Source organism: Mobula hypostoma (genome assembly GCF_963921235.1).
Source record: "Mobula hypostoma chromosome 11 unlocalized genomic scaffold, sMobHyp1.1 SUPER_11_unloc_3, whole genome shotgun sequence".
NCBI classification, from domain to species: Eukaryota; Metazoa; Chordata; class Chondrichthyes; order Myliobatiformes; family Myliobatidae; genus Mobula; species Mobula hypostoma.
Genome location: NW_026948142.1, coordinates 183,309 through 208,736, shown reverse-complemented (window position 1 = coordinate 208,736; position 25,428 = coordinate 183,309). Strand labels below are relative to the sequence as shown.

Here is a 25,428-nt window from a genome sequence, read left to right as displayed (position 1 = left end):
GTTCCAGATTCTCAGTAGGTCCTGATAGAAGCCGGGTAGACTCTGCAAAGCAGGACAGCTGATGCCCACTGGTAATAGCCGCATCTTTTCGTAAAGACAACAGCCCCTTTGTAGAAAATACATCTCCATTACCTGCCACCTGGGAGGGTGCTTGGCATACAGGAATCTCTGCAGGATCCTGAGGTGGAGAGCTGCCAGCCGTGTACGGACACAGCAGTGCTAGTCCGCCCTCTTCCATTGGGAGACTCAACGCCGATGCGGAGACCCAGTGCTTCCTGTTACACCAGAACAAGTCCACTAACTTCATCTGCACTCTTGCGACAAAGGGGGCAGGTGGGGCCAGGATGACCATCCAGTACCACAACATGGAGGCCACCAGTTGGTTTACGACCACCACTAAGGGTCGGAGTTGTACAGAGAACATTGGGGTTCTGGCGAGTGTTGTAGAACAGAGGGCAGGAGTTGCACAGTGAACAGCAGGGCTCTGGGGACTGTTGCAGAAGAGAGGAAAGGAATTTCACAGAGCAAGTAGGGGTTCTTGGCAATGTTGTTGAACACAGCACTGGAGTTTCATAGTGAACGCTAGGGCCCTGGGGAATGATGTTGAACTGAGCGTAGAAGTTTCCCGGTGAACAGTAGGGTTCTGGACTGTGTTGTTGAATAGAGCTTAGGAGTTTCACATTGAATGGCAGGGCTCTGGGGAATATCGTCGAACAGAGGTTAGGAGTTTCACAGTGAACACCTTGGCCTGGGGGAATGTTGTGGAGCAGAGAATAGGAGTTTCACAATGAATGCTAGGACCCTGGGGAAAGTTGTCAAACAGAGGGTCGGAGTTACACAGTGAACGGTAAGGCCCTGGGGAGTATTGTCAAACCTGGAAGGGGTTTCTCCGTGAAAGGCAGCATACTGGAGAGTATTGTTGAACAGAGGTTAGGAGTTTCACAGTGAATGGTAGGGCTCTGGGAAGTGTTGCTGAACAGAGGTAGGGATTGCACATGGAGTGGTAGGGTTCTGGGGATTGTTGTCAAACAGAATGTAAGAGTTTCGCAGTGAACTGCAGGGTCCTGTTGAGTCTTGCAGCACAGAGGTTAGAAATTTACTGGTGAGACGGGGCTCTTGGCAGTGTTGTTGAACATAGCACCGGAGTTTCACAGTGAACGCTAGTGCCCTGGGAAAAGTTGTCAAACAGAGAGTGGATAGGTGTTTCACAGTGAACAGCAGGGCTCTGGAGTGTGTTCGACAATAGAGGGTAGGTGTTTCACAGTGAATGGCAGGGCTTTGGGGTGTGTTCTACAGTAGAGGATAGGTGTTTCACAGTGAATGGCAGGGTTCTGGGGTGTGTTCTACACAGTCAAAGTTTGTCCCAAGCCTTTGTGGCCCATCAGGCCGGTGCTTATGCTGGTTTCTGTGGCATGAAGCGACTGAGAGTACGAGACTCGCACCCCCATTCCGGATAGGATGCCAGTCTATTGCAAGGTTAACCCCCAGCATTTGCCAGTACCCATTTTCAGCTGGGTGGACTGGAGAAGTGTGTGGTTAAGTGCCTTGCTCAAAGACACAACACGCTGCCTTGGGCAAGACTCGAACCCACAACCTTCAGATCGTGAGCCCAACGCCCTAACCACTTGGCCACGCGCCACATGTTCAACAACAGAGGGTAGGTGTTTCACAGTGGACAGCAGGGCTCTGGGGAGTGTTATAGAACAGGGATGAGTACATAGTTCTCTGAAAGTGGTGTCACAGGTATCGACAGGGTGGTGAAGTAGGGTTCTGGCAAGTTAGCTTTGATTAGGATACTGAGTATAGAAGTTAGGATGTTATGTTGTCATATGCGATGCTGCTGAGGACATATTTGGAATGTTTATTCTGATTACACCTATAATAGACAATAAACTTTAGCTGTACCTTTCCCAACGCTGCAGCCGATGTGGCCATGTCCAACACAAAGATGTCGTCATCCAGGGCAGGAGCAGCGACACTAATAGGATTGGTTCCCAAGGTGCACTGGAAAATAGGTAAACACGGGGATGATTATTTGAAAGACTGTTGAATGGGTCAAGCAGGGAGACAAGGAAACAAACCATAAAGGGCAGCAGGTAAATTGAGCATTGTCTCCAAGTGATTAAAGGAAGCAAAACACAGGTGGTAAGTTATTAGTCAATGACAGAGCACTACAGCACAGAAACCTCACCTTTAGCCCACCTATTCCATGCCGAACTGCTATTCTGGCTAGTAGTATCTATCTGCTCCCGGATCATAGTACTCCAAACCTTCCCATCCACGTACCAATCCAAATTTCATTTAATTGCTGAAATCCAACTCACAACTTGTGCTGGCAGATCGTTCGACCCAACCTCAACGAAAAAGCCTGCTTGCATTTACCTTATCTAGACCCCTCATAATTTTGTATAACTCCAGCAAATCTCCTGTCATTCCACTGCACTCGACAAAATAAGGTCTTGGCCTATTAAGATAAGATAGACTGGCAAATGACACTTAAAGGATTGACGGTGGATATGCAATGGCAAGCATTTAAAGGTTGCATGGATGAACTACAACAATTGTTCATCCCAGTTTGGCAAAAGAATAAATCAAGGAAGGTAGTGCACCCGTGGCTGACAAGAGAAATTAGGGATAGTATCAATTCCAAAGAAGTAGCATACAAATTAGCCAGAGAAAGTGGCTCACCTGAGGGAGAAATTCAGAGTTCAGCAGAGGAGGACAAAGGGCTTAATTAGGAAGGGGAAAAAAGATTATGAGAGAAAACTGGCAGGGAACATAAAAATGGACTGTAAAAGCTTTTATAGATATGTAAAAAGGAAAAGACTGGTAAAGACAAATGTAGGTCCCCTGCAGACAGAAACAGGTGAATTGATTATGGGGAGCAAGGACATAGCAGACCAATTCAATAATTACTTTGGTTCTGTCTTCACTAAGGAGGACATAAATAATCTTCCAGAAATAGTAAGGGACAGAGGGTCCAGTGAGATGGAGGAACTGAGCGAAATACGTGTTAGTAGGGAAGTGGTGTTAGGTAAATTGAAGGGATTGAAGGCAGATAAATCCCCAGGGCCAGATGGTCTGCATCCTAGAGTGCTTAAAGAAGTAGCCCAAGAAATAGTGGATGCATTAGTGATAATTTTTCAAAACTCATTAGATTCTGGACTAGTTCCTGAGGATTGGAGGGTGGCTAATGTAACCCCACTTTTTAAAAAAGGAGGGAGAGTGAAACCGGGGAATTATAGACCGGTTAGCCTAACGTTGGTGGTGGGGAAACTGCTGGAGTCAGTTAGCAAGGATGTGATAACAGCACATTTGGAAAGCGGTGAAATGATCGGACAAAGTCAGCATGGATTTGTGAAAGGAAAATCATGTCTGACGGATCTCATAGAATTTTTTGAGGATGTAACTAGTAGAGTGGATGGGGAGAACCAGTGGATGTGGTATATTTGGATTTTCAAAAGGCTTTTGACAAGGTCCCACACAGGAGATTAGTGTGCAAACTTAAAGCACACGGTATTGGGGGTAAGGTATTGGTGTGGGTGGAGAATTGGTTAGCAGACAGGAAGCAAAGAGTGGGAATAAACGGGACCTTTTTAGAATGGCAGGCGGTGATTAGTGGGGTACCGCAAGGCTCAGTGCTGGGACCCCAGTTGTTTACAATATATATTAATGACTTGGATGAGGGAATTAAATGCAGCATCTCCAAGTTTGCGGATGACACGAAGCTGGGTGGCAGTGTTAGCAGTGAGGAGGATGCTAAGAGGATGCAGGGTGACTTGGATAGGTTGGGTGAGTGGGCAAATTCATGGCAGATGCAATTTAATGTGGATAAGTGTGAAGTTATCCACTTTGGTGGCAAAAATAGGAAAACAGATTATTATCTGAATGGTGGCCGATTAGGAAAAGGGGAGGTGCAACGAGACCTGGGTGTCATTATACACCAGTCACTGAAAGTGGGCATGCAGGTACAGCAGGCGGTGAAAAAGGCGAATGGTATGCTGGCATTTATAGCGAGAGGATTCGAGTACAGGAGCAGGGAGGTACTACTGCAGTTGCACAAGGCCTTGGTGAGACCACACCTGGAGTATTGTGTGCAGTTTTGGTCCCCTAATCTGAGGAAAGACATCTTTGCCATAGAGGGAGTACAAAGAAGGTTCACCAGATTGATTCCTGGGATGGCAGGACTTTCATATGAAGAAAGACTGGATGAATTGGGCTTGTACTCGTTGGAATTTTGAAGATTGAGGGGGGATCTGATTGAAACGTATAAGATCCTAAAGGGATTGGACAGGCTAGATGCAGGAAGATTGTTCCCGATGTTGGGGAAGTCCAGAACGAGGGGTCACAGTTTGAGGATAGAGGGGAAGCCTTTTAGGACCGAGATTAGGAAAAACTTCTTCACACAGAGAGTGGTGAATCTGTGGAATTCTCTGCCACAGGAAACTGTTGAGGCCAGTTCATTGGCTATATTTAAGAGGGAGTTAGATATGGCCCTTGTGGCTACGGGGGTCAGGGGGTATGGAGGGAAGGCTGGGGCGGGGTTCTGAGTTGGATGATCAGCCATGATCATAATAAATGGCGGTGCAGGCTCGAAGGGCCGAATGGCCTACTCCTGCACCTATTTTCTATGTTTCTATTAGGCTGCCTGTGTAAGTTTTGTTCAGTCTCACAGGATCATTGTATCTGATCCAGGCCCGATGTTTTGGGAAAGGAAACTTTGAGAGGTATAGGGATGGATTACAGGGTTGGTGCCAAACAGGACAGACCTCAGTTTTGTGGTTGGACTGGAAAAGCTCAGTGGATGGACTTGGAGCACGGAATGTATGGGAGGAAATATTTAAAATGAGAGTCGGTGACTACGAGTACAAGTTTAACATATAAAAACAAAAATGCTGAAAATATTCAAAGCACGAGAGATTCTGCAGGTGCTGGAAATGCAGAGCAAAACACACAAAAGGCTGGTGAAACTCAGGCCATGCAGCATTTATGGAAATGAATAAACAGTTGCCGTTTTGGGCTGAGACTCTTCATCAGGACTGATGAAGCATCTCAGCCGGAAATGTCGAATGTTCATTCATTTCCATAAATGCTGAAAATATTCAAGATCAAGTTTGTTCAGTTTACTGTGGAAAGCGGCCAGTGAAGGAGTGGAGCTTTGAGGCTTTGACTCGAGAGATTCTGGCAGTTTTGGCAGTTGGTCTGTGCAATCAAGTCAATCAAGATTTGAATAGATCAGCAGAAAGCCGTTAATTAGACAATCAAGATTTGAATAGCTCAGACTCAGCAGAAAGCAGCTGATTGGGCAGTCGAGGTCAGGTGACCAAACATTTTGAAAAGCTCAAACAGATAAATAGAGGGATAGCTCAAGCGAAGTGGCTAATGGAAAGCGGCCAGAGCGTGAGTGGAGCTTTAAGGCTTTGACGAGAAGAAGCTGAGGACAAGCTTGCTCGCAATTAGTCTCTACAATGCCTCCTGAGATGGTGATGTGCCTCTCATGTGAGATGTGGCAATCTTGGGGGAACGCCCCTCTCCCGCAGTCACATCTGCCAGAAGTGCATACGGCTGGGCGATCTGGAAGACCACGTAAGGAATCTGGAGCAGCAGCTGGATGACCTTCGACTCATAAGGCACAATGAGGCAGTCATAGATGAGAGCTACAGGGAGGTAGTCACACCTAGGCTGTCGGAAGCAGGTCGTTGGGTGACAGTCAGAGGGGGGAAAGCAAAGGTGAGCAGACGGGTAGTGCAGAGCACCCCTATAGCCATTCCCCTGAATAATAAGTTTACCGTCCTGGATACTGTTGGCGGGGACGACCGACCTGGTGTGAGCCACGGTGGCAGGGCCTCCGGCACTGAGTCTGACCCGGTGGTGCAGAAGGGTGGGACGGAGAAAAGAGAGCTGTCGTCATTGGAGACTCTATAGTCAGGGGAGCAGACAGGAAATTTTGTGGACATGAGAAGGACACCCACATGGTTTGTTGCCTCCCGGGTGCCAGGGTCTGGGATGTCTCTGACCGGGTGCATGACATCCTGGTACAAGAGGGAAAGCAACCAGAAGTCGTGATACATGTTGGGACCAATGACATAGGCAGGGAGAGGGATGAGGTCCTCAAGTGTGAGTTTCGGAAACTAGGCAGAAGTTTGAAGAACAGGACCTCAAGGGTGGCGTTCTCAGGATTGCTGCCAGTGCTACGTGACAGTGATGGTAAGAATTGGAGGAGATGGCAGTTGAATGCGTGGCTGAGGAGTTGGTGCAGGGAGCAGGGTTTTGGATTTTTGGATCATTGGGATCTCTTCTGGGGAAGGTGGGACCTGTACAGATTGGATGGGTTGCACCTGAACTCGAGGGGGAGCATTATTCTTGCAGGTAGGTTTGCTAGCATGGTTCGGAAGGGTTTAAACTAATTTGCAAGGGGGATGGGACCCAGAGCGATAGAGCAGTGAAAGAAGTGCATGGAGTAAAGCCAGATCTAACATATAGAGAGGCTTTGAGGAAAGAGAAGCAGAACAAACAGTGTAAAGACAGTAAGGAAGAAGGGCTGAAATGTGTGTACCTCAATGCAAGAAGCATCAGGAACAAAGGTGATGAACTGAGAGCTAGGCTACACACATGGAATTATGATGTAGTGGCCATTACAGAGACTTGGCTGGCACCAGGGCAGGAATGGATTCTCAATATTCCTGTGAATATTCCAATATTCCAGTGCTTTAAAAAGGATAGAGAGGGCGGAAAAAGCAGTGGAGGGGTGGCATTACTGGTCAGGGATACTATTACAGCTACAAAAAGGGTGGGTAATGTAGCAGGATCCTCTTTTGAGTCAATATGGGTGGAAGTCAGGAACAGGAAGGGAGCAGTTACTCTATTGGGGGTATTCTATAGGCCCCCTGATAGTAGCAGAGATACAGAGGAGTAGATTGGGAGGCAGATTTTGGAAAGGTGCAAAAATAACAAGGTTGTTATCATGGGTGACTTTAGCTTCCCTAATATTGATTGGCACCTGATTAATTCCAAGAGTTTAGATGGGGCAGAGTTTAAGTGTGTCCAGGATGGATTCCTGTCACAGTATGTGAACAGGCCGACTAGGGGGAATGCCATACTAGATCTAGTACTAGGTAATGAACCGGGTCAGGTCACAGATCTCTCAGTGGGTGAGCATCTGGGGGATAGTGACCACCGCTCCCTGGCCTTTAGCATTATCATGGAAAAGGATAGAATCAGAGAGGACAGGAAAATTTTTAATTGGTGAAGGGCAAGTTATGAGGCTATAAGGCTAGAACTTGCGGGTGTAAATTAGGATGATGTTTTTGCAGGGAAATCTACTATGGACATGTGGTCGATGTTTAGAGATCTCTTGCAGGATGTTAGGGATAAATTTGTCCCGGTGAGGAAGATAAAGAATGGTAGGGTGAAGGAACCATGGGTGACAAGTGAGGTGGAAAATCTAGTCAGGTGGAAGAAGGCAGCATACGTGAGGTTTAGGAAGCAGGGATCAGATGGGTCTATTGAAGAATACAGGGAAGCAAGAAAGGAGCTTAAGAAGGGGCTGAGAAGAGCAAGAAGGGGGCATGAGAAGGCCTTGGCGAGTAGGGTAAAGGAAAATCCCAAGGCATTCTTCAATTATGTTAAGAAAAAAAGGATGACAGGAGTGAAGGTTGGACGGATTAGAGATAAAGGTGGGAAGATGTGCCTGGAGGCTGTTGAAGTGAGCGAGGTCCTCAATGAGTACTTCTTTTCGGTATTCACCAATGAGAGGGAACTTGATGATGGTGAGGACAATATGAGTGAGGTTGATGTTCTGGAGCATGTTGATATTAAGGGAGAGGAGGTGTTGGAGTTGTTAAAATACATTAGGACGGATAAGTCCCGGGGGCCTGACAGAATATTCCCCAGGCTGCTCCACGAGGCATGGGAAGAGATTGCTGAGCCTCTGGCTAGGATCTTTATGTCCTCGTTGTCCACGGGAATGGTACCGGAGGATTGGAGGGAAGCGAATGTTGTCCCCTTGTTCAAAAAAGGTAGTAGGAATAGTCTAGGTAATTATAGACCAGTGAGCCTTACATCTCTGGTGGGAAAGCTGTTGGAAAAGATTCTTAAGAGATAGGATCTCTGGGCATTTAGAGAATCATGGTCTGATCAGGGACAGTCAGCATAGCTTTGTGAAGGGCAGATCGTCTCTATCAAGCCTGATAGAGTTCTTTGAGGAGGTGACCAGGCATATAGATGAGGGTAGTGCAGTGGATGTGATTATATGGATTTTAGTCAGGCATTTGACAAGGTTCCACATGGTAGGCTTATTCAGAAAGTCAGAAAGCATGGGATCCAGGGAAGATTGGCCAGGTGGATTCAGAATTGGCTTGCCTGCAGAAGGCAGAGGGTGGTGGTGGAGGGAGTACATTCAGATTGGAGGATTGTGACTAATGGTGTCCCTCAAGGATCTGTTCTGGGACCTCTACTTTTTGTGATTTTTATTAACGACCTGGATGTTGGGGTAGAAGGGTGGGTTGGCAAGTTTGCAGACGACACAAAGGTTGGTGGTGTTGTAGATAGTGTGGAGGATTGTCAAAGATTGCAGAGAGATATTGATAGGATGCAGAAGTGGGCTGAGAAGTGGCAGATGGAGTTCAACCTGGTGAAGTGTGAGGTGGTACACTTTGGAAGGACTTAGGCAGAGTCAAAGTAAATGGCAGGATACTTGGTAGTGTGGAGGAGCAGAGGGATCTGGGGGTACATGTCCACAGATCCCTGAAAGTTGCCTCACAGGTGGATAGGGTAGTTAAGGAAGTTTATGGGGTGTTATCTTTCATAAGTCGAGGGATAGAGTTTAAGAGTCGCGATGTAATGATGCAGCTCTATAAAACTCTGGTTAGGCCACACTTGGAGTACTGTGTCCAGTTCTGGTCGCCTCAGTATAGGAAGGATGTGGAAGCACTGGAAAGAGTACAGAGGAGATTTACCAGGATGCTGCCTGGTTTAGAGAGTATGCTTTATGATCAGAGATTAAGGGAGCTAGGGCTTTACTCTTTGGAGAGAAGGAGGATGAGAGGAGACATGATAGAGGTGTACAAGATAATAAGAGGAATAGATGGAGTGGATAGCCAGCGCCTCTTCCCCAGGGCACCACTGCTCAATACAAGAGGACATGGCTTTAAGGTAAGGGGTGGGAAGTTCAAGCGGGATATTAGAGGAATTTTTTTTTACTCAAAGAGTGGTTGGTGCATGGAATGCACTGCCTGAGTCAGTGGTGGAGGCAGATACACTAGTGAAGTTTAAGAGACTACTAGACAGATATATGGAGGAATTTAAGGTGGGGGCTTATACGGGAGGCAGGGTTTGAGGGTCAGCACAACATTGTGGGCCAAAGGGCCTGTACTGTGCTGTACTATTCTATGCTCTATGTACTGTCATTCAATGGTACACATGAATACTGACAAATGAAACAATGCTCCTCCACAAATAAATGACCAATAATCAGGTGCATTTAGCCTGTTAGCCTGACATCAGTGGTTGAGAAGTTGTTGGAATTGAATGTTAGGGATGAGATTACTGAATACCTGGACGCACATGACAAGATAGGCCAAAGCCAGTATGGCTGCCTGAAAGGAAAATCCTACATGACAAACCGACTGCAACTCTTTGAGGAAATTACAAGCAGGGTAGACGAAGAAGATGTAGTAGATGTGAAATACTTGGATTCTCAGAAGGTCTTTGACAAGGTACTGCACATGAAGCTGCTTAGCAAGATAAGAGCCCATGGAAATACAGGGAAGTTACTAACACAGGTGGAGCGTTGGCCAGTCGGCAAAAAACAAGAGAGTGAGAATATTCTGACTGGCTGCCAGTTATCAGTGGAGTTCCAGAGGGTTCGGTGTTGGGACTGCTGTTTTTACGATGTATGTCAGTGATTTGGACTACAGTATTAATGGATTTGTGGCTAAATATGCCGATGATACAAAGATGGGTGGAGGAACGGGTAGTGTTGAGGAAACAGAGACCCTGCAGTGAGACTTAGATAGTGTAGGGGAATGGGCAAAGAAGTGGCAAATGAAATACAATGTTGGAAAGTGTGTGGTCATGCACTTCAGTGGAAGAAATAAATGGGCAGACTATTATTTAGCTGGGGAGAGAATTCAAAATGCAGAGATACAAAGGAACTTGGGAGTCCTTGTGCAAGATACCCTAAAGGTTAACCTCCAGGTTCAGTCAGTTGTGAAGAACGCGAATGCAATGTTGGCATTCATTTCTAGAGGGAAAGAATATAAAAGCAGTGATGTGATTTTGAGGCTCTATAAGGCACTCATGAGACCACACTTGGAATACTGTATGCAGTTATGGGCTCCTTATTTTTAGAAAGGATGTACTGACATTGGAGAGGGTTCAGAGAAGATTCACGAGAATAATTCCAGGAATGAAAGGGTTACCTTATGAGGAATGCCTGGCAGCTCTTGGGCTGTATTCCCTGGAGTTCAGGAGAATGCGGGGGCGGGGCAATCTCTTAGAAACATTCTGAATGTTAAAAGGCCTGAACAGATTAGATCTGGCAAAGTTATTTCCCATGGTAGGGGATTCTGGGACAAGAAGGCATGACTTCAGGATTGAAGGACGTCCTTTTAGAACTGAGGTGCCTCAACATCACATCTCTGCTCTTGTATTCTATACCTCTAGAAATGAATGCCAACATTGCATTCGCCTTCTTCACACCGACTCAACTTGGAGGTTAACCTTTAGGGTAGCTTGCACAAGGACTCCAAAGTCCCTTTGCATCTCTGTGTTCAAATTCTCTCTCCTTCTAAATAATAGTCTGCCCATTTATTTCTTCCATCAAAGTGCATGATCATACACTTTCCAACATTGTATTTCATTTGCCACTTCTTTGCCCATTTCCCTAAACTATCTAAGTCTCTCTACAGGCTCTGTTTCCTCAACACTATCCACTCCTCCACCTATCTTTGTATCATCAGCAAATTTAGCCACAGATCCATTTATCCCATATTCCAAATCATTGACGTACATCGTAAAAAGCAGCAGTCCCAACACCAACCCCTGTGGAACTCCACTGGTAACCGGCAGTCAGCCAGAATAGGATACCTTTATTCCCACTCTCTGCTTTCTGCTGATCAACCAATGCTCCAACCATGCTAGTAACATACCTGTAATTCCATGGGCTCTTATCTTGCTAAACAGCCTCCTGTGTGGCACCTTGTAAAGGCCTTCTGAAAATCCAAGTGTACCATATCTACTGCATCTCCTTTGTCTACCCTGTTTGTGATTTCCTCAAAAAATTGCAGTTGGTTAGTCAGGCAGGATTTTCCTTTCAGGACACCATGCTGGCTTTGGCCTATCTTGTCATGTGCCTCCAGGTATTCCGTAATCTTATCCCTAACTATCGATTCCAACAACTTACCAACCACTGATGTCAGGCTAACAGGTCTATAGTTTCTTTCCTGCTGCCTCCCACCCTTCTTAAATAGCAGGGTTACTTTTGCAATTTTCCAGTCATCTGATACAATGCCAGAATCTATCAATTCTTGAAAGATTATTGTTAATGCCTCCACAATCTCTCCAGCTACTTCCTTAGGAGCCCAAGGGTGCATTCCATCAGGTCCAGGAGATTTATCCACCCTCAGACCTCTAAGCTTCATTTTAGTAGTTTTGTAAGAACTGTCTGTTCTGCTTCCAGCCTGCCTGGGTTTGAGCTGAGCTAAGTTCAACACAGGAATGTTGTGTCAGCCAGTCAGGATGGTGGAATTGGAAGAAGTTTCTAGAGAACGCTGCACAAAGAGTTTTTGAGAGGGACACTGGTGAGGGTTGAGGTTTTTTTTGGCAGCAGCTGGGAGAAGATGGGGAAGATGGCTGAGGATGTCATATGGTGGGCATTGATGGCAGACCCAGATGCAAGACACAGACACTGAAGTACTGGGAACTGGACTGGACTAGAGTTAGGGACAGGATTGGACACAGACTTGGGTTAGAACTTTGGCTGGGAAAGCAGAACCAGGACAAGGAACTGAGAACTAAGAGCCTGGGTTTGGACTCTGAGCCAGAGACTGGACTAGGACCCAGAAGCTGGGTCTGGACTAGGCGAGGCTTGGCTTGGCTACAGGACTAGGCAAAGCAGAGACTGGACAAGGACCCAGAACCTGGGTCTTGACTCGGGCTCAGACTCTGGAACTAGGCGAAGACATGACATGGCTACAGGACTGGACAAGGCTTGGATTCTTCAAGGCACTCCTGGGCAGGACAAGGTACTCCTTCTTGGAACGCAGGGCCAGGACCCTTTCTAGGATGCATGGCTGGAATGCTTTTGCAAGGTTGGGCCCCTTCCTTGGACGCTGGGCTGGGATGCTTACTAGAATGCAGGACCGGGATGACTGCCGAGATAAACCGCCAAGGAAACTGTCAGGGATTCAGGTGGAGAAGGGAAGGGAACAGACCAGCCTCAGGCAAAGACAGCCAGACTTACCCAACAGAGGCAAGGACAGGAAGGGACAGATCCAACCGCAGGGTAATGGCAAGGACTGCCTGACTTACCCCATAGAGGCAAGGACAGGAAGGGAGCTCAATCCAGGGTGGCTCTAAGTCTCAGGGCAGCCAGCAACCTTGGCTGGCTATGGAAACAGCCAAATCCATATCTAGCTCAGAGTGGCAGACAGCCACTCAGCTAGCCCCAGAAACAGCCGAATCCATACCACGATGACTGCTCCGACTGGAGACAACAAGGTTCCATGAAGCAGTTGTCCTCCAACCAGGCCTAGAGATCACAAAGGGTTGCTCTAGCCTTTCACCAGCAAGTTACTCTAAGGGGATACTAACAAGACAAACCAGCACCCACACTTGATCCCAGGGCCACTTAAATTCCCATCCCCAAGATAAGCATCAGGTGCCTATGATTAAGCCCAAATGGAACATGGGACAGCCGGAAGACCCGGAGTCGAGAGTCCAAGGACCGGGTTGTGAATCGGAATGCAATCTTCATGGACTGGACCATAACAGAGGATGCTATCTCTGCTGCACAGGATGTTTGTGCAGATGAATGGCTTCAAGGAGGAAGGACCAATACTCCTGTGGAAGACCCGTCTGTTTAATTTTGAGCAATATCTGAAAGGTGGTGTGTGCTTTCACACAGACCAAGGGTCCAGCGTGTGAGTTACAGACAAGTTCAAGATGAGTTCCAACTTTTATGATGATTTGACTGTTTAATTATAATGGGCACTTGCTTTTTGCTTTATTTTCTTTAAAAACTCTGGCTAAGTTAATGTTCATAAATATCCTCTCTTTATATTGGTATGCTGTGTACCTTCTGTTATTTCTTGCTGACAGGTGATTGAAGGAGGTCAGCAAATCACACAGCATTCACACAAACCGGGGTTTGGGAGGGTGAGACATCCCAACCTCACGCGTTTGGTGGGACCAAAGTGTATACACGCTAGACGTACGGAGCTTGAGAAAGGTGGGTTTTTCATAGTGGAGTCCTGTGGCTGTTAGCGAGGGGCTAACAACCCGCATTTCCAGAGATGCCTAATAAAAAGGGGTTTCACACTTTCTGCATCTGCCTGCTCCACCATTTCATCATGGCTGATCCAATTTTCTTCTCAGCCCCAATCTCCTGCCTTCTCCTTGTATCCCTTCATGCCCTGACCAAGCAAGACTCTATCAACCTCTGCCTTAAGTATACATAAAACCTTGGCCTCCACAGCTGCCTGTGGTAACAAATTCCAGATTTATCACCCTCTGGCTAAAGAAATTCTTCCTCATCTCTGTTCTAAAAGGACACCCCTCTATTCTGAGGCTGTGTCCTCTCCCACCATAGGAAACATCCTCTCCACTTCCACTCGATCAAGGCCTCTCACCATTCAATAGGTTTCAATGAGGTCACTCCCCATTTTTCTGAATTTGAATGAATTCAGGCCCAGAGCCATCAGACACTCTTCACGTGACAAGGCATTCCATCCTGGAATCATTTTCGTGAACCTCCTTTGAACCCTCTCCAGTTCAGCATATCCTTTGTGAGATAAGATGTCCAAACCTGCTCACAATACTCCAGGTGAGGCCCAGGTGACTTATCTACCTGCAGACTTTCAGTTTCCCAAGAACTTCCTCTCTAGTCACTTCACACACTTCATGCCCCTGATGCCTGGAACTTCCACCATTCTGCTAATGTCTTCCACAGTGAACACAAATGCAAAATACTTACTCAGTATTTCGCTATTTTGTCCACCACCCCCCCACCCCCCCCGTTACTACCTCTCCAGCATTGCTTTCCAGTCCGATATCCACTGTTGCTTCTCTTTTACACTTCACCTATCTCAGACCCTGCGGGAGGCAAGTGCAGAATTTGCCAGGCCCAAGCAGAGATATTTAAATCATCCTTAGTGACAGGTGAGGTACAAAGGATTGAAGGATAGCCAATGTTGTTCCACTGTTCACGAAAGGCTCTAAAAATAAACCAGAAAATGAGAGGCCAGTGAGCCTGACATTTGCAGTGGGAAAGCTATTGGAAGGTACTCTAAGGGACCAGATATATGAGTATTTGGAGAGACAAGGACTGATTAAGCATGGCTTTGTGCGTGGTAGGTTATGTCTAACCAAGCTTATAGAGTTGATGAAAGGAAGGCAGTAGATGTTGTCTGCGTGGGAGTTTAATCAAGATGGTTCAGTAACTCAGCATTCAAGATGAGGTAGTAAATTAGATCAGACTTTGGTTTTGTGGGAAAAGCCAGAGAGCAGTAGTAAATGGTTGCCTCTCTGACTGGAGGCCTATGACTAGTGGAGTGCTGCAGGGATCGCTGCTCTGTCCATTGTTGATCTGAATCAATGATTTGAATGATAATGTAGTCAACTGGATCAGCAAATTTGCGGATGCAGTGGACAGTGAGGAAGGCTATCAAGGCTTGCACCAGGATCTGGACAAGCTGGAATAACGGGTTGAAAAATAGCAGATGGAATTTAACGCAGACAAGTACGAAGTGTTGTACTTCGGTCAGACAAACCAGGGTAGGTCTTACACAGCGAAGAGAAGGGCCCTGAGGAGTGTGGTAGAACAAAGGGATCTGGGAATACAGGTCTATAATTTATTGAAAGTGGCATCACTGATATATACGGCTGTAAGGAAAGCATTTGGCACATTGGCCTTCATAACTCAAAGTACTGAACACAGGAGATATGATGTTATGTTAAAGTTGTAAAGTTAAAGATATTGGTGAGGCCTAATTTGGAGCATTGTGTGAAGCTTTGATCACCTACCTAAAGGAAAGGTGAAAATACGGTTCAAAGAGTAGAGAAAATTTACAAGGATGTTGCCAGGTCTGGAGGACCTGAGTCATAAGGAAAAATTAAATAGGTCAGGAATTTATTCCTTGGAATGCAGAAGATTGAGAGGAGACTTGATAGAGGTATACAAAATTATGAGGGATATAGAGAGGGTAAATGCAAGCAGGCTTTTTCTACTGAGTTTGAGAAGGATTACAACCAGAGGTCATGGGTTAAAGGTGAAAAATGAAAAGGTGAAGGGGAACATGAATGAATACTTCTTCACTCAGAGGGTTGTGAGAGTGGAATGAGCTGCCAGAACAAGTGGTACATGCAAGCTTTATTTCAACATATAAGAGGAGGTTGCATAGGTACACAGATGGTAGTGTATGGAGGGCTATGGCCATTAACCTGCACTATGGCCCAAGTGCAGGTTAATGGGTGTTGGTAGTTTAAATGGTTTGGCAGGGACTAGATAGATCGAAGGGCCTGCTTCTGTGCTGTCATTTTTTAAAGATTCTCTTACTCTATGCACCTCGCAACTACCATAAATACCACTCACTTAGATAATCACAATATCCTTATAAAAGAGAAGAAAGGATGCCATAAAGGTACGAAAGGATGTTAAGAGTAGCTGGCATTTATGCTGCCGTACTGTTTCCTGGATGGTAGCAGCTGGAACAGTTTGTGGTTGGGGTGACTCAGGTCCCCAATGATCCTTCGGGCCCTTTTGTCGCACCTGCCTTTGTTAATGTCCTGAATCATGGGAAGTTCACAACTACAGATGCACTGGGCTGTCCGCACCACTCTCAGCAGAATCCTGCAACTGAGGGAAGTACAGTTCCCATGCCAGGCAGTGATGCAGCTGGTTAGGATGCTCTCAATTGTGCTCCTGTAGAAAGTTGTTAGGATTTGGAGGCCCATACCAAACTTCCTCAACCATCTGAGGTGAAAGAGGCACTGTTGTGCCTTTTTTTTTAAAATCACACAGCTGGTGTGTACAAGACCATGTGGGGACCTCGATGATGTGGATGCCGAGGAACTTAAAGCTGTTTACCCTCTCAACCCCAGATCCATTGATGTCAATAGGGGTTAGCCTGTCTCCATTCCTCCTGTAATCTACAACCAGCTCCTTTGGTTTTGCGATATTGAGGGAGAGGTTGTTTTCTTGACACCACTGTGTCAGAGAGATGACTTCTTCCCTGTAGGTCACCTTGTTATTGTTTGAGATTAGGCCAATCAATGTAGTCTCGTCAGCAAATTTAATTAGCAGATTAGAGCTGTGGGTGGTGACACAGTCATGGGTATACAGGGAGTAAAGGAGGGGACTTAGTACACAGTCCTGAGGGGCACCTGAGTTGAGAGTCAGAGGGGTGGAGGTGAGGAAGCCCACTCTTACCACCTGCCGGCAATCTGACAGGAAGTCCAGGATCCAGCTGCACAAGGCAGGGTCAAGGCCGAGGTCTCTGAGCATCCTGTTGAGCTTGGATGGAATTATGGTGTTGAATGCTGAACTGTAGTCCAAGAACAGCATACTCACATAAGCAACCTTCTTCTCCAGATGTGCAAGGATGATATGTAGAGCAGTGGCTGATGGGTCATCTATCCATCGGTTGAGTCGGAAGGCAAATTGCAGGGGGTCCAGTCTGGGTGGTAGTAAGCTGCAGATGTAATCCTTGACCAGCCTCTCAAAGCATTTGCTTATTATTGAGGTAAGTGTCTTCTTTACCACAGACTCAACCTGTAAATTAATCTTCTGGGAGTCTTGCATGAGGACTCCTAAATCCCTCTGCACCTCGAGTTTGAATCTTCTCCCCATTTAGATAATAGTCCGCACTATCGTTCCCTTTACCAAAATGCATTATCGTATACTTTAGTAAAAGGAACAACAGTGTGGACTGTTACCTAAATGGGGAGAACTTCTATTTTCACCAATGAAAACAGGATTCAGCACTCCATATGATAAGTACACACCACTAAACTGAAATGAAAGCATAGCCCAGAAATGTGAAGAAATTATAATGATAGAAGAAAAAGTTAACCAATGGAAGTGCATAACCCTCCTTAGAAGACATCCCCATGAACTGAGCAGACTACATTGAGCAGTGTGATTGAGCTCTGATCAGTGACCAATTTGCGTTTGGGATTGATTAGCAAGAACAAATTAAAGGTAGGCAAGGCAAGCACAGTGGCCATTGTCTGAGTGCACAGAGTTAGACTGGTGATCTTGAGGTTTAGCTCTTTGGGGCTTCAGTGACGAGAGGCTTCAGTCAGAGGAAGCAAAAAAGAAAAGCTCTAGGTAAACTTTTTTTCTCCTTTCCCTTCTTTTTTATCTGCTCAGTTAGGACAGAAGAGATGACAGGCAGGATAGTTGAATGCTCCTCTTGCAGGATGTAAGAAGGCAAGGAGACCTCAGTGTCCCTGATGACTACAACTGTGAGAAATGCATCCAGCTGCAGCTTCCAACAATCTGCGTTAAGGCGTTGGAGTTGGGAGCTGGAACCGGATGAACTCCAGATGATTCGCGAGGCTGAGGACATGATAGGTAGGACATAAAGAAGGGTAGTTACACGTAAGGTGCAGGCACATGAAACTGGATGGCAAGTAGAAAGGGGTTAAACAGCCAATGCAGAATACTCCTGTGGTCATTCCATACAACGCATATACCACTTTGGATACTGTTGCGGAGGGGATGACCTAACAGAGGAAAGTCACAGTGGTCAGGTCTCTGGCACTGAGTCTGTCTCTGTGAAGGGGCAGAAGAGGTGATAGGGGATTCATTAGTTAGATGAATGGGCAGGAGGTTCTGTAGGCAAGAATGAGATTCCTGTATTGTATGCTGCCACCCGGTGCCAGGGTCTGTGACATCTTGGATCGTGTCCACAGCATTCTTAAGTGGGAGTGTGAAAAGCCAGAGGAAGTGGTCCATGTAGGTACCAATGACATGGGTAGGATGAGAGATGAGGTTCTGCATAGGGAGTTCAGGGAGTTAGGTGCTAAGTTGAAGGGCAGGACCTCTAGGGTTTGAACCTCAGGATTGCTACCTGTGCCATGTACTAGTGAGGCCAGAACTAAGAAGATTATACAGTTTAATATGTGGCTAAGAAGTTGGTGTAAAACAAAGGGCATAAGATTTTTGGATCATTGGGCTCTCTTCCAGGGAAGGTGGGACCTGTACAGAAAGGACAGCTTGCGACTGAACTGGAGGGGGCTAATATCCTAGCAGGAAGGTTTTTTAACGCTGCACAGTGGGATTAAAGCTAGAGATGTGGGGGGATGGGAACCAGAATGACAGAAAGGTTAGTGGACAGGCTGTGGAGGCAGATTGTAGGTAAGACCTTAGATAAAGTCAGGAATCAAAAGGTTAAGTATGGTGTGACGAGTGTCCTGAGCTGTGTACATTTCAGAAGTATCGTAAGAAAGGTGGATGAGCTCGGGCATGGATCAACAATTGGGATTATGATGTTATAGCTATTAGTGAGACTTGGATGCAGGAGATACACATTGATATTAAGGGGTTCCGTTGTTTTAGACATGACAGAGCAGGAAGGATTAAAGGAGGAGGGGAGGAGTTGCTAGTCAGGGAAAATGTCACGGCAGTGCTCCATCAGGCCAGACTGGAGAACTTAACTAGTGAGACATTTATGGGTGGAACTGAGAAATAAGAAAGGTATGACCTAGTAAATGAGTCCATGCTACAGTCCATTGAACAGTCCTCGGGACTGAGAGGAACAAATTTGTAGAGATTGCAGACTATTGCAAGAAACATAAGGTTATTATGGTAGGTGATTTTATCTTTCCACATATTGACTGGGAATCCCATACTGTAAAGGTCTAGATGGGATAGAGTTTGTCAGATGTATTCAGGAAAGTTTCCATCGTCAGTATGTAGAAGTCCCAACGAGACTGCATGCAATACTTAAGCAATATGAATTTTTATAAATGACCTGGTTGAAGAGGTGTAAGGGTGGGCTAGTACATTTACTGATGACAAAAAGATTGGGGGTGTTCTGGATAGTCTGGAGGGGTGTCAGAGGTTACAGTAGGACATCAATAGGATGCAAAACTGAGCTGAGGAGTGGAAGATGGAATTCAACCCAGATAATTGTGAAGTGGTTCATTTTGGAAGGTCAAATTTGAAAGCAGAATGTAATACTAATAGAAAAACAGAAGAACGTAAGAAATTGGAGCAGAAATAGGCTATCTGGCTTATCAAGCCAGCTCTGCCATTCAATAAGATCATGGCTGATCTGACCATGGACTCATCTCCACCTACCTGTCTTTTTCCCATAACCCTTAATTTCCTTACTATACAAACATCTATCCAACCTTGCCTAAGTATATTTACTGAGGTAGCCCCACTGCTTCATTGGGCAGAGAATCCACAGATTCACCACTCATTGGGAAAAGCAGCTCCTTCTCATCTCTGTCCTAAATGTACTCTCCCAAACCTTGAGACTTCCTCAAGTAAGGAGACCAGAACTGCACTCAGTACTCCAGGTGTGGCTTCACCAGTACCTTGTACAGTTATATCATAACCTCCCTGCTCTTAAATTCAATCCCCCTAGCAATGAAGGCCAACATTCCATTTGTCTTCTTGATAGCCTGATGCACCTGCATACCAACCTTTTGTGATTCATGCACAAGCACCTCCAAGACCCTCTACGCAGCAGTATGGATCAATTTTTTTACCATTTAAATAATAATTTGCTCTTTCATTTTTCCTTCCAAAGTGGATGACCTTGCATTTACCAACATTGTACTCCATCTGCTAAACCCTTGCCCACTCACTTAACCTATCAATACCTCTCTGCAGACTCTCTGTATCTTCTGCAGAATTTGCTTTTCCACTCAATTTAGTGTCATCAACAAACTTAGATACACTACACTTGGACCCCTCTTCCAGTTTATTGATGTAAATTATAGAGATTATAGAAAGAACAGGCAGGAGATGAGGCTTAATCAAAGCCAGTGGCATGAGTTACAGGGCAATAGAGGCACGGTGCAGTTAAGTCAGAAAGCAACAAATACTGTAATGAGAGTGTTGTATTTGAATGTACACGGCATAAGGAATAAAATGGACGATCTTGAAATTCAGCTACAGATTGGCAGATATGACATTATGGCCATCTTTGAAACTTGGCTAAAGGATGGCTGCCATTGGGAGCTGCATGTCCAAGGATATACGGCGTATCGGAAAGATAGGTCAGTAGGCAGAGGGGGTGATGTGGCTCTGTATAAAAAATATTAAATCGTTGGAAAGAGATGACGTAGGATTGGAAGGTGTAGAATGTCTATGGGTTGAGTTAAGAAATGGCAAGGGTAAAAGGACCCCAATGGCAGTTGTATACAGGCCTTCAAACAGCAGCCAGGATGTGGATTACAAATTACAGCAGGAGATAGAAAAGACATGTCAGAAAGGGAATGTCATGATAATTGTCAGGGATTTTAACATGGAAGTGATTGGGAAAACCAGGTCAGTACTGGACCTCAAGAGAGAATTTGTGGAATGTCTAAGGGATGGCTTTTTAGAACAGCTTGTTGTTGAGCCCACTAGGGGATTGGCTGTGCTGGATTGGGTGTTGCGCAATGATCTGGAGGTGATAAGAGAGCTTAAGGTTAAGGAACCCTTAGGGAACAGTGATCACAATATGATCAAGTTCACATTGAAATTTGAGAGGGAAAAAGTAAAATCCAATGTGTCGCTATTTCAGTGGAATAAAGGAAATTACAATGGCATGAGAGGGAACTGGCCGAAGTTGACTGGAAAGGGACATTTGCGGGAAAGACAGCAGAGCAGCAATGGCTGGAGTTCCTGCGAAAAATGAGGGAAATGCAAGACAGATATATTCCCCATAAGAAGAAATTTTCAAAGGGAAGAAGGACACTACCATGAATGACAAGTGAAGTCAGAGGCAAAGTACGAGGGGTGATTGATAAGTTCATGGCCTAAAGTAGAAGGAGTCAATTTGAATGTGTATTTTGCATTAGTCTTCACAGTGGAAGTATACCGGACATTCAGGGAGGTGAAGTTTGTGCAGTGAAAATTACAACTGAGAAAGTGTTAAGGAAGCTTAATGATCTGATGGTGGATAAATCTCCTGGACCTGATGGAATGCACCCTTGGGTTCTGAAGGAAGTAGCTGGAGAGATTGCAGAGGCATTAACAATGACCTTTAAATAATTGATAGATTCTGGCATTGTACTGGATGACTGGAAAACTGCAAATGTTACTCAGCTATTTAAGAAGGGTGGGAGGCAGCAGAAAGGAAACTATAGACCTGTTAGCCTGATATCAGTGGTTGGGAAGTTGTTGGAATCGATTGTTAGATGCTATCTTTCAAATCATCCTATTCTTGCCCTCACTAGCACATGGCACAGGCAGTAATCTACAGATTACTACCCTGGAGGTCCTGTTTTTCCAGCAGAAATGAATGTGCTTGGCTAAGCCTGCAGCTCAGGTTTTACCAACTTGAACTGAGAAAAAATATTTAAAAAATAATGATGATAATTAACATAAGAGATTCTGCAGATGCTGAAGGAATTCAGCAGGACAGGCAGCACTTATGGTGAGAAATAATTGGTGAGTACAGTGCAGGCTCAGACTTGAAGTACAAACTCAGCTGGCAGAGAATTTCTGGGCACTGTCTTGGCAGGGGCAGTGTCACTGGCACAGTGTTAGCAGGCACAGACTCGGCAGATACAGGATGGGTGGGTATCGTCCTGGTAGGTACAGTGTCACTGTGCACATTCTCAGCAGGCACAGATTCAGTGAGCATCATCTCAGTGGGCATAGGCATGGTGGGTACAGTCTTAGTAGGCACAGACTCGGGGGGGCGGCGGCTCAGATTTAGTGGATACAGTCTCAATGGGTACAGACTTGATGGACACAGGCTCAGTAGGTACAGGCTTGGTCACATTCTCAGCGAGTATAGACTGGGTAGTTACAGTCTCACTGTGCATAGTCTTGGTGGATACAGATGCAATGGGCACAGGCACGGTAGTACAGTGTGATGGGTACAGTCTCACCATCTATAGGTTTGGCAGGCACTGGCTTGATGGCACAGACTTGATGGGTACACACTAGGTGGGCACTGAATTGACGGGTAGTCTGGGCAGACAGTCTTGCTGGTCACAGACTCAGGCATAGTCTCAGTGGGTACAAACACAGAGGGTACAGTCTTGGTGAGTACAGATTCAGTAGGACAGTCATGGTACGCAGACTCAATGGTTACCGACAGGACAGGCACAGAATCGATGGGTACAGTCTCAGTGGGCACAGGCTCAGTGGGTATAGACTGGGCAGACAGAATTAATGGGTACAGTCATGCTGGGCACAGACTCAGGTACAGTCTCAGTAAGTGCACATTCAGGGGGCACAGGCATGATGAGCACAGACTCAGCGGGCACAGACACAGTGGACACAGACCCGACAGATACAGGATGGGTGGGTATAGGCTTGGTGGGTGTAGTGTTGTTGGGCACAGTCTCAGCAAGTACAGATTCAGTGGGCATAGGAACAGTGGGTACTGTCTTGGTGAAAATAGACTCGGAGCGTTGATTCGGCCAGTACAGTCTTGGTGGGTACAGATTCAGTGGCCAGTCTCAGTGTGCACAGACATGGCAGTCACAATCTCAGTGAGTACAGATTTGGTGGGCACAGATTTAGTGGTTCAGTCTCAATGGGTACAATCTTGGCAGGTAAAGAGTCGGCAGGCATAATCTTGATTGGTACAGACTTGGGCACAGGCTCAGTGGGTAGATTTGGGCAGAGATTCGGCTGGCAAAACTTGGCGGGTACAGAATGGATGGGTACAGTCTCAGAGAGCACAGCCTCAATGGGCACAGATTTAGTGGGTACAGATTCAGTGGGCACAGGCACAGTGGGTACAGTCCCAGTAAGCACAGACTTGGTGGGCACAGTTTTAGTGGGTATAGTTTCGATGGGTACCGACTCGGTGGTTACAGACTCAGGCACAGTCTCAGTGGGTGCAGAAATGATGGGCACAGGTTCAGTGGGTACAGTCTTGGTGGGTACCGAATCGATGGGCATGGGCTTAGTGGCTATAGACTCAGGCACGATCTTGATGGGAACATATTCAGTGGGAATAGACTCAATGGTCAGAGACTCGGGCACAGTCTTGGTGGGTACAGAATCGATGGACACACTCTCAGCGGGTACAGACTCAAACAGGCTCAGTGGGTACGGAGAGGCACACTCTCACTGGGCACAGATTCAATGGGTACAGACTCACACAGTCTAAGTGGGTACAGAATTAATGGACACCATCTCAATGGGCACAGATTCGATTCAGTGAGTACAGACTCACGTACAGTCTCAGTGGGCACAGATTAAGTGGGTACTGACTCAGTGGGACAGTTTCGATGGGCACAGATTCAGCAGATACAGACTCTGGCACAGTCTCAATGGACACCGATTCAGCTGGGTACAGTTTCAATGGACACCGACTCAGTAGGGTACAGTCTCAATGGACACCGACTCAGTAGGGCACAATCTCAATGGACACCAGTTCAGCTGGGTACAGTCTCAATGGACACCGATTCAGCTGGGTACAGTCTCAATGGACACCGACTCAGTAGGGCACAATCTCAATGGACACCGGTTCAGTTGGGTACACACTCAATGGACACCAGTTCAGTTGGGTACAGACTCAATGGACACCAGTTCAGTTGGGTACAGACTCAATGGACACCAGTTCAGTTGGGTACAGACTGAATGGACACCAGTTCAGTCGGGTACAGACTCAATGGACACCAGTTCAGTCGGGTACAGACTCAATGGACACCAGTTCAGTTGGGTACAGACTCAATGGACACCAGTTCAGTTGGGTACAGACTCAATGGACACCAGTTCAGTTGGGTACAGACTCAATGGACACCAGTTCAGTTGGGTACAGACTCAATGGACACCAGTTCAGTTGGGTACAGACTGAATGGACACCAGTTCAGTTGGGTACAGACTGAATGGACACCAGTTCAGTTGGGTACAGACTGAATGGACACCAGTTCAGTTGGGTACAGACTCAATGGACACCAGTTCAGTTGGGTACAGACTCAATGGACACCAGTTCAGTTGGGTACAGTCTCAATGGACACCAGTTCAGTTGGGTTCAGTCTCAATGGACACCAGTTCAGTTGGGTACAGACTCAATGGACACCAGTTCAGTTGGGTACAGACTCAATGGACACCAGTTCAGTTGGGTACACACTCAATGGACACCAGTTCAGTTGGGTACAGACTCAATGGACACCAGTTCAGTTGGGTACAGACTCAATGGACACCAGTTCAGTTGGGTACAGACCCAACATGCCCAATGGGTTATTTCACTGCTGTGTTTCTCCATGTCTCAGATCAGCTGAGAAGTGAAAGGTAGATCAGATGAGGGTCCAGGGGATTGGTTCCTGCTGCCGTTTTGAAAACAAATTTATTCCCTAATCTGGTAACAGGAACCACAGTTTATGACACCTTGTGGGTGACAGAAGGTACCCTGTAAATAGAATGCTGGCTCAGCAAATGTTGGTTAGCTAAAATGTTACCTCCTTTGCTCTGGTTGCCACCACAAATGGAGAGGTGTTGGTACAAGACATCCCCTAAAGAATACAAAGAGAAAAATGTTGTTATAAAACCATAAGATATAGGAGCAGAATAGGCCATTTTACCTATCTTTGCCATTTGACCCATCTGCTTTGCCATTTGATCATGGCTTATCCATTTCCCTCTCAGACCCAATCTCCTGCATTCTGCCCACCCTGTATGCCTTCATGCCTGGATTAATCAAGAACCTAACAATCTCTGCCTTAAATATAACCAATGACTTGGCCACCACAGCTGTACATTGCAACAAATTTAACAGATTTACCACTCTGGCTAAAGAAATTCCTCCTCATCTGCATACTAAGTGGATACTGCTCTATTCTGAGGCTGTGTCACTGGTCTTAAATTTCCCAGTTTGGGGAAAATCCTCTCCATATCCACTCTATTGAGGTCATTTGACATTCTACACGTTTCAATGAGATTCTCCCCTTATTCTTCCAAATTCCAGTGAGTACAGGCTCAGAGCCATCAAGTGATTGTCATATGATAAGCCTTTCAATCCTGGAATCATTTTTGTGAAACCGCTTCGAACTCTCTCCAATGTTAGCACATCCTTCTTAGAT

At 46.1% G+C, this 25,428-nt stretch overlaps 1 protein-coding gene across 1 annotated transcript in view; it reads right to left on the bottom strand.

Moving 5' to 3' along the window:
• LOC134341265 (ureidoglycolate dehydrogenase (NAD(+))-like) overlaps positions 1 to 25,428 on the bottom strand; it is a 74,216-nt gene that overhangs the window by 7,896 nt on the left and 40,892 nt on the right. The window contains exons 5-6 of the mRNA XM_063039127.1: positions 24,808 to 24,861; positions 1,906 to 2,004 (exon numbers count right to left, since the gene is read on the bottom strand). Of these exons, the coding sequence (XP_062895197.1) occupies positions 1,906 to 2,004; positions 24,808 to 24,861 (153 nt within the window). The remainder of the gene's footprint in view (positions 1 to 1,905; positions 2,005 to 24,807; positions 24,862 to 25,428) is intronic.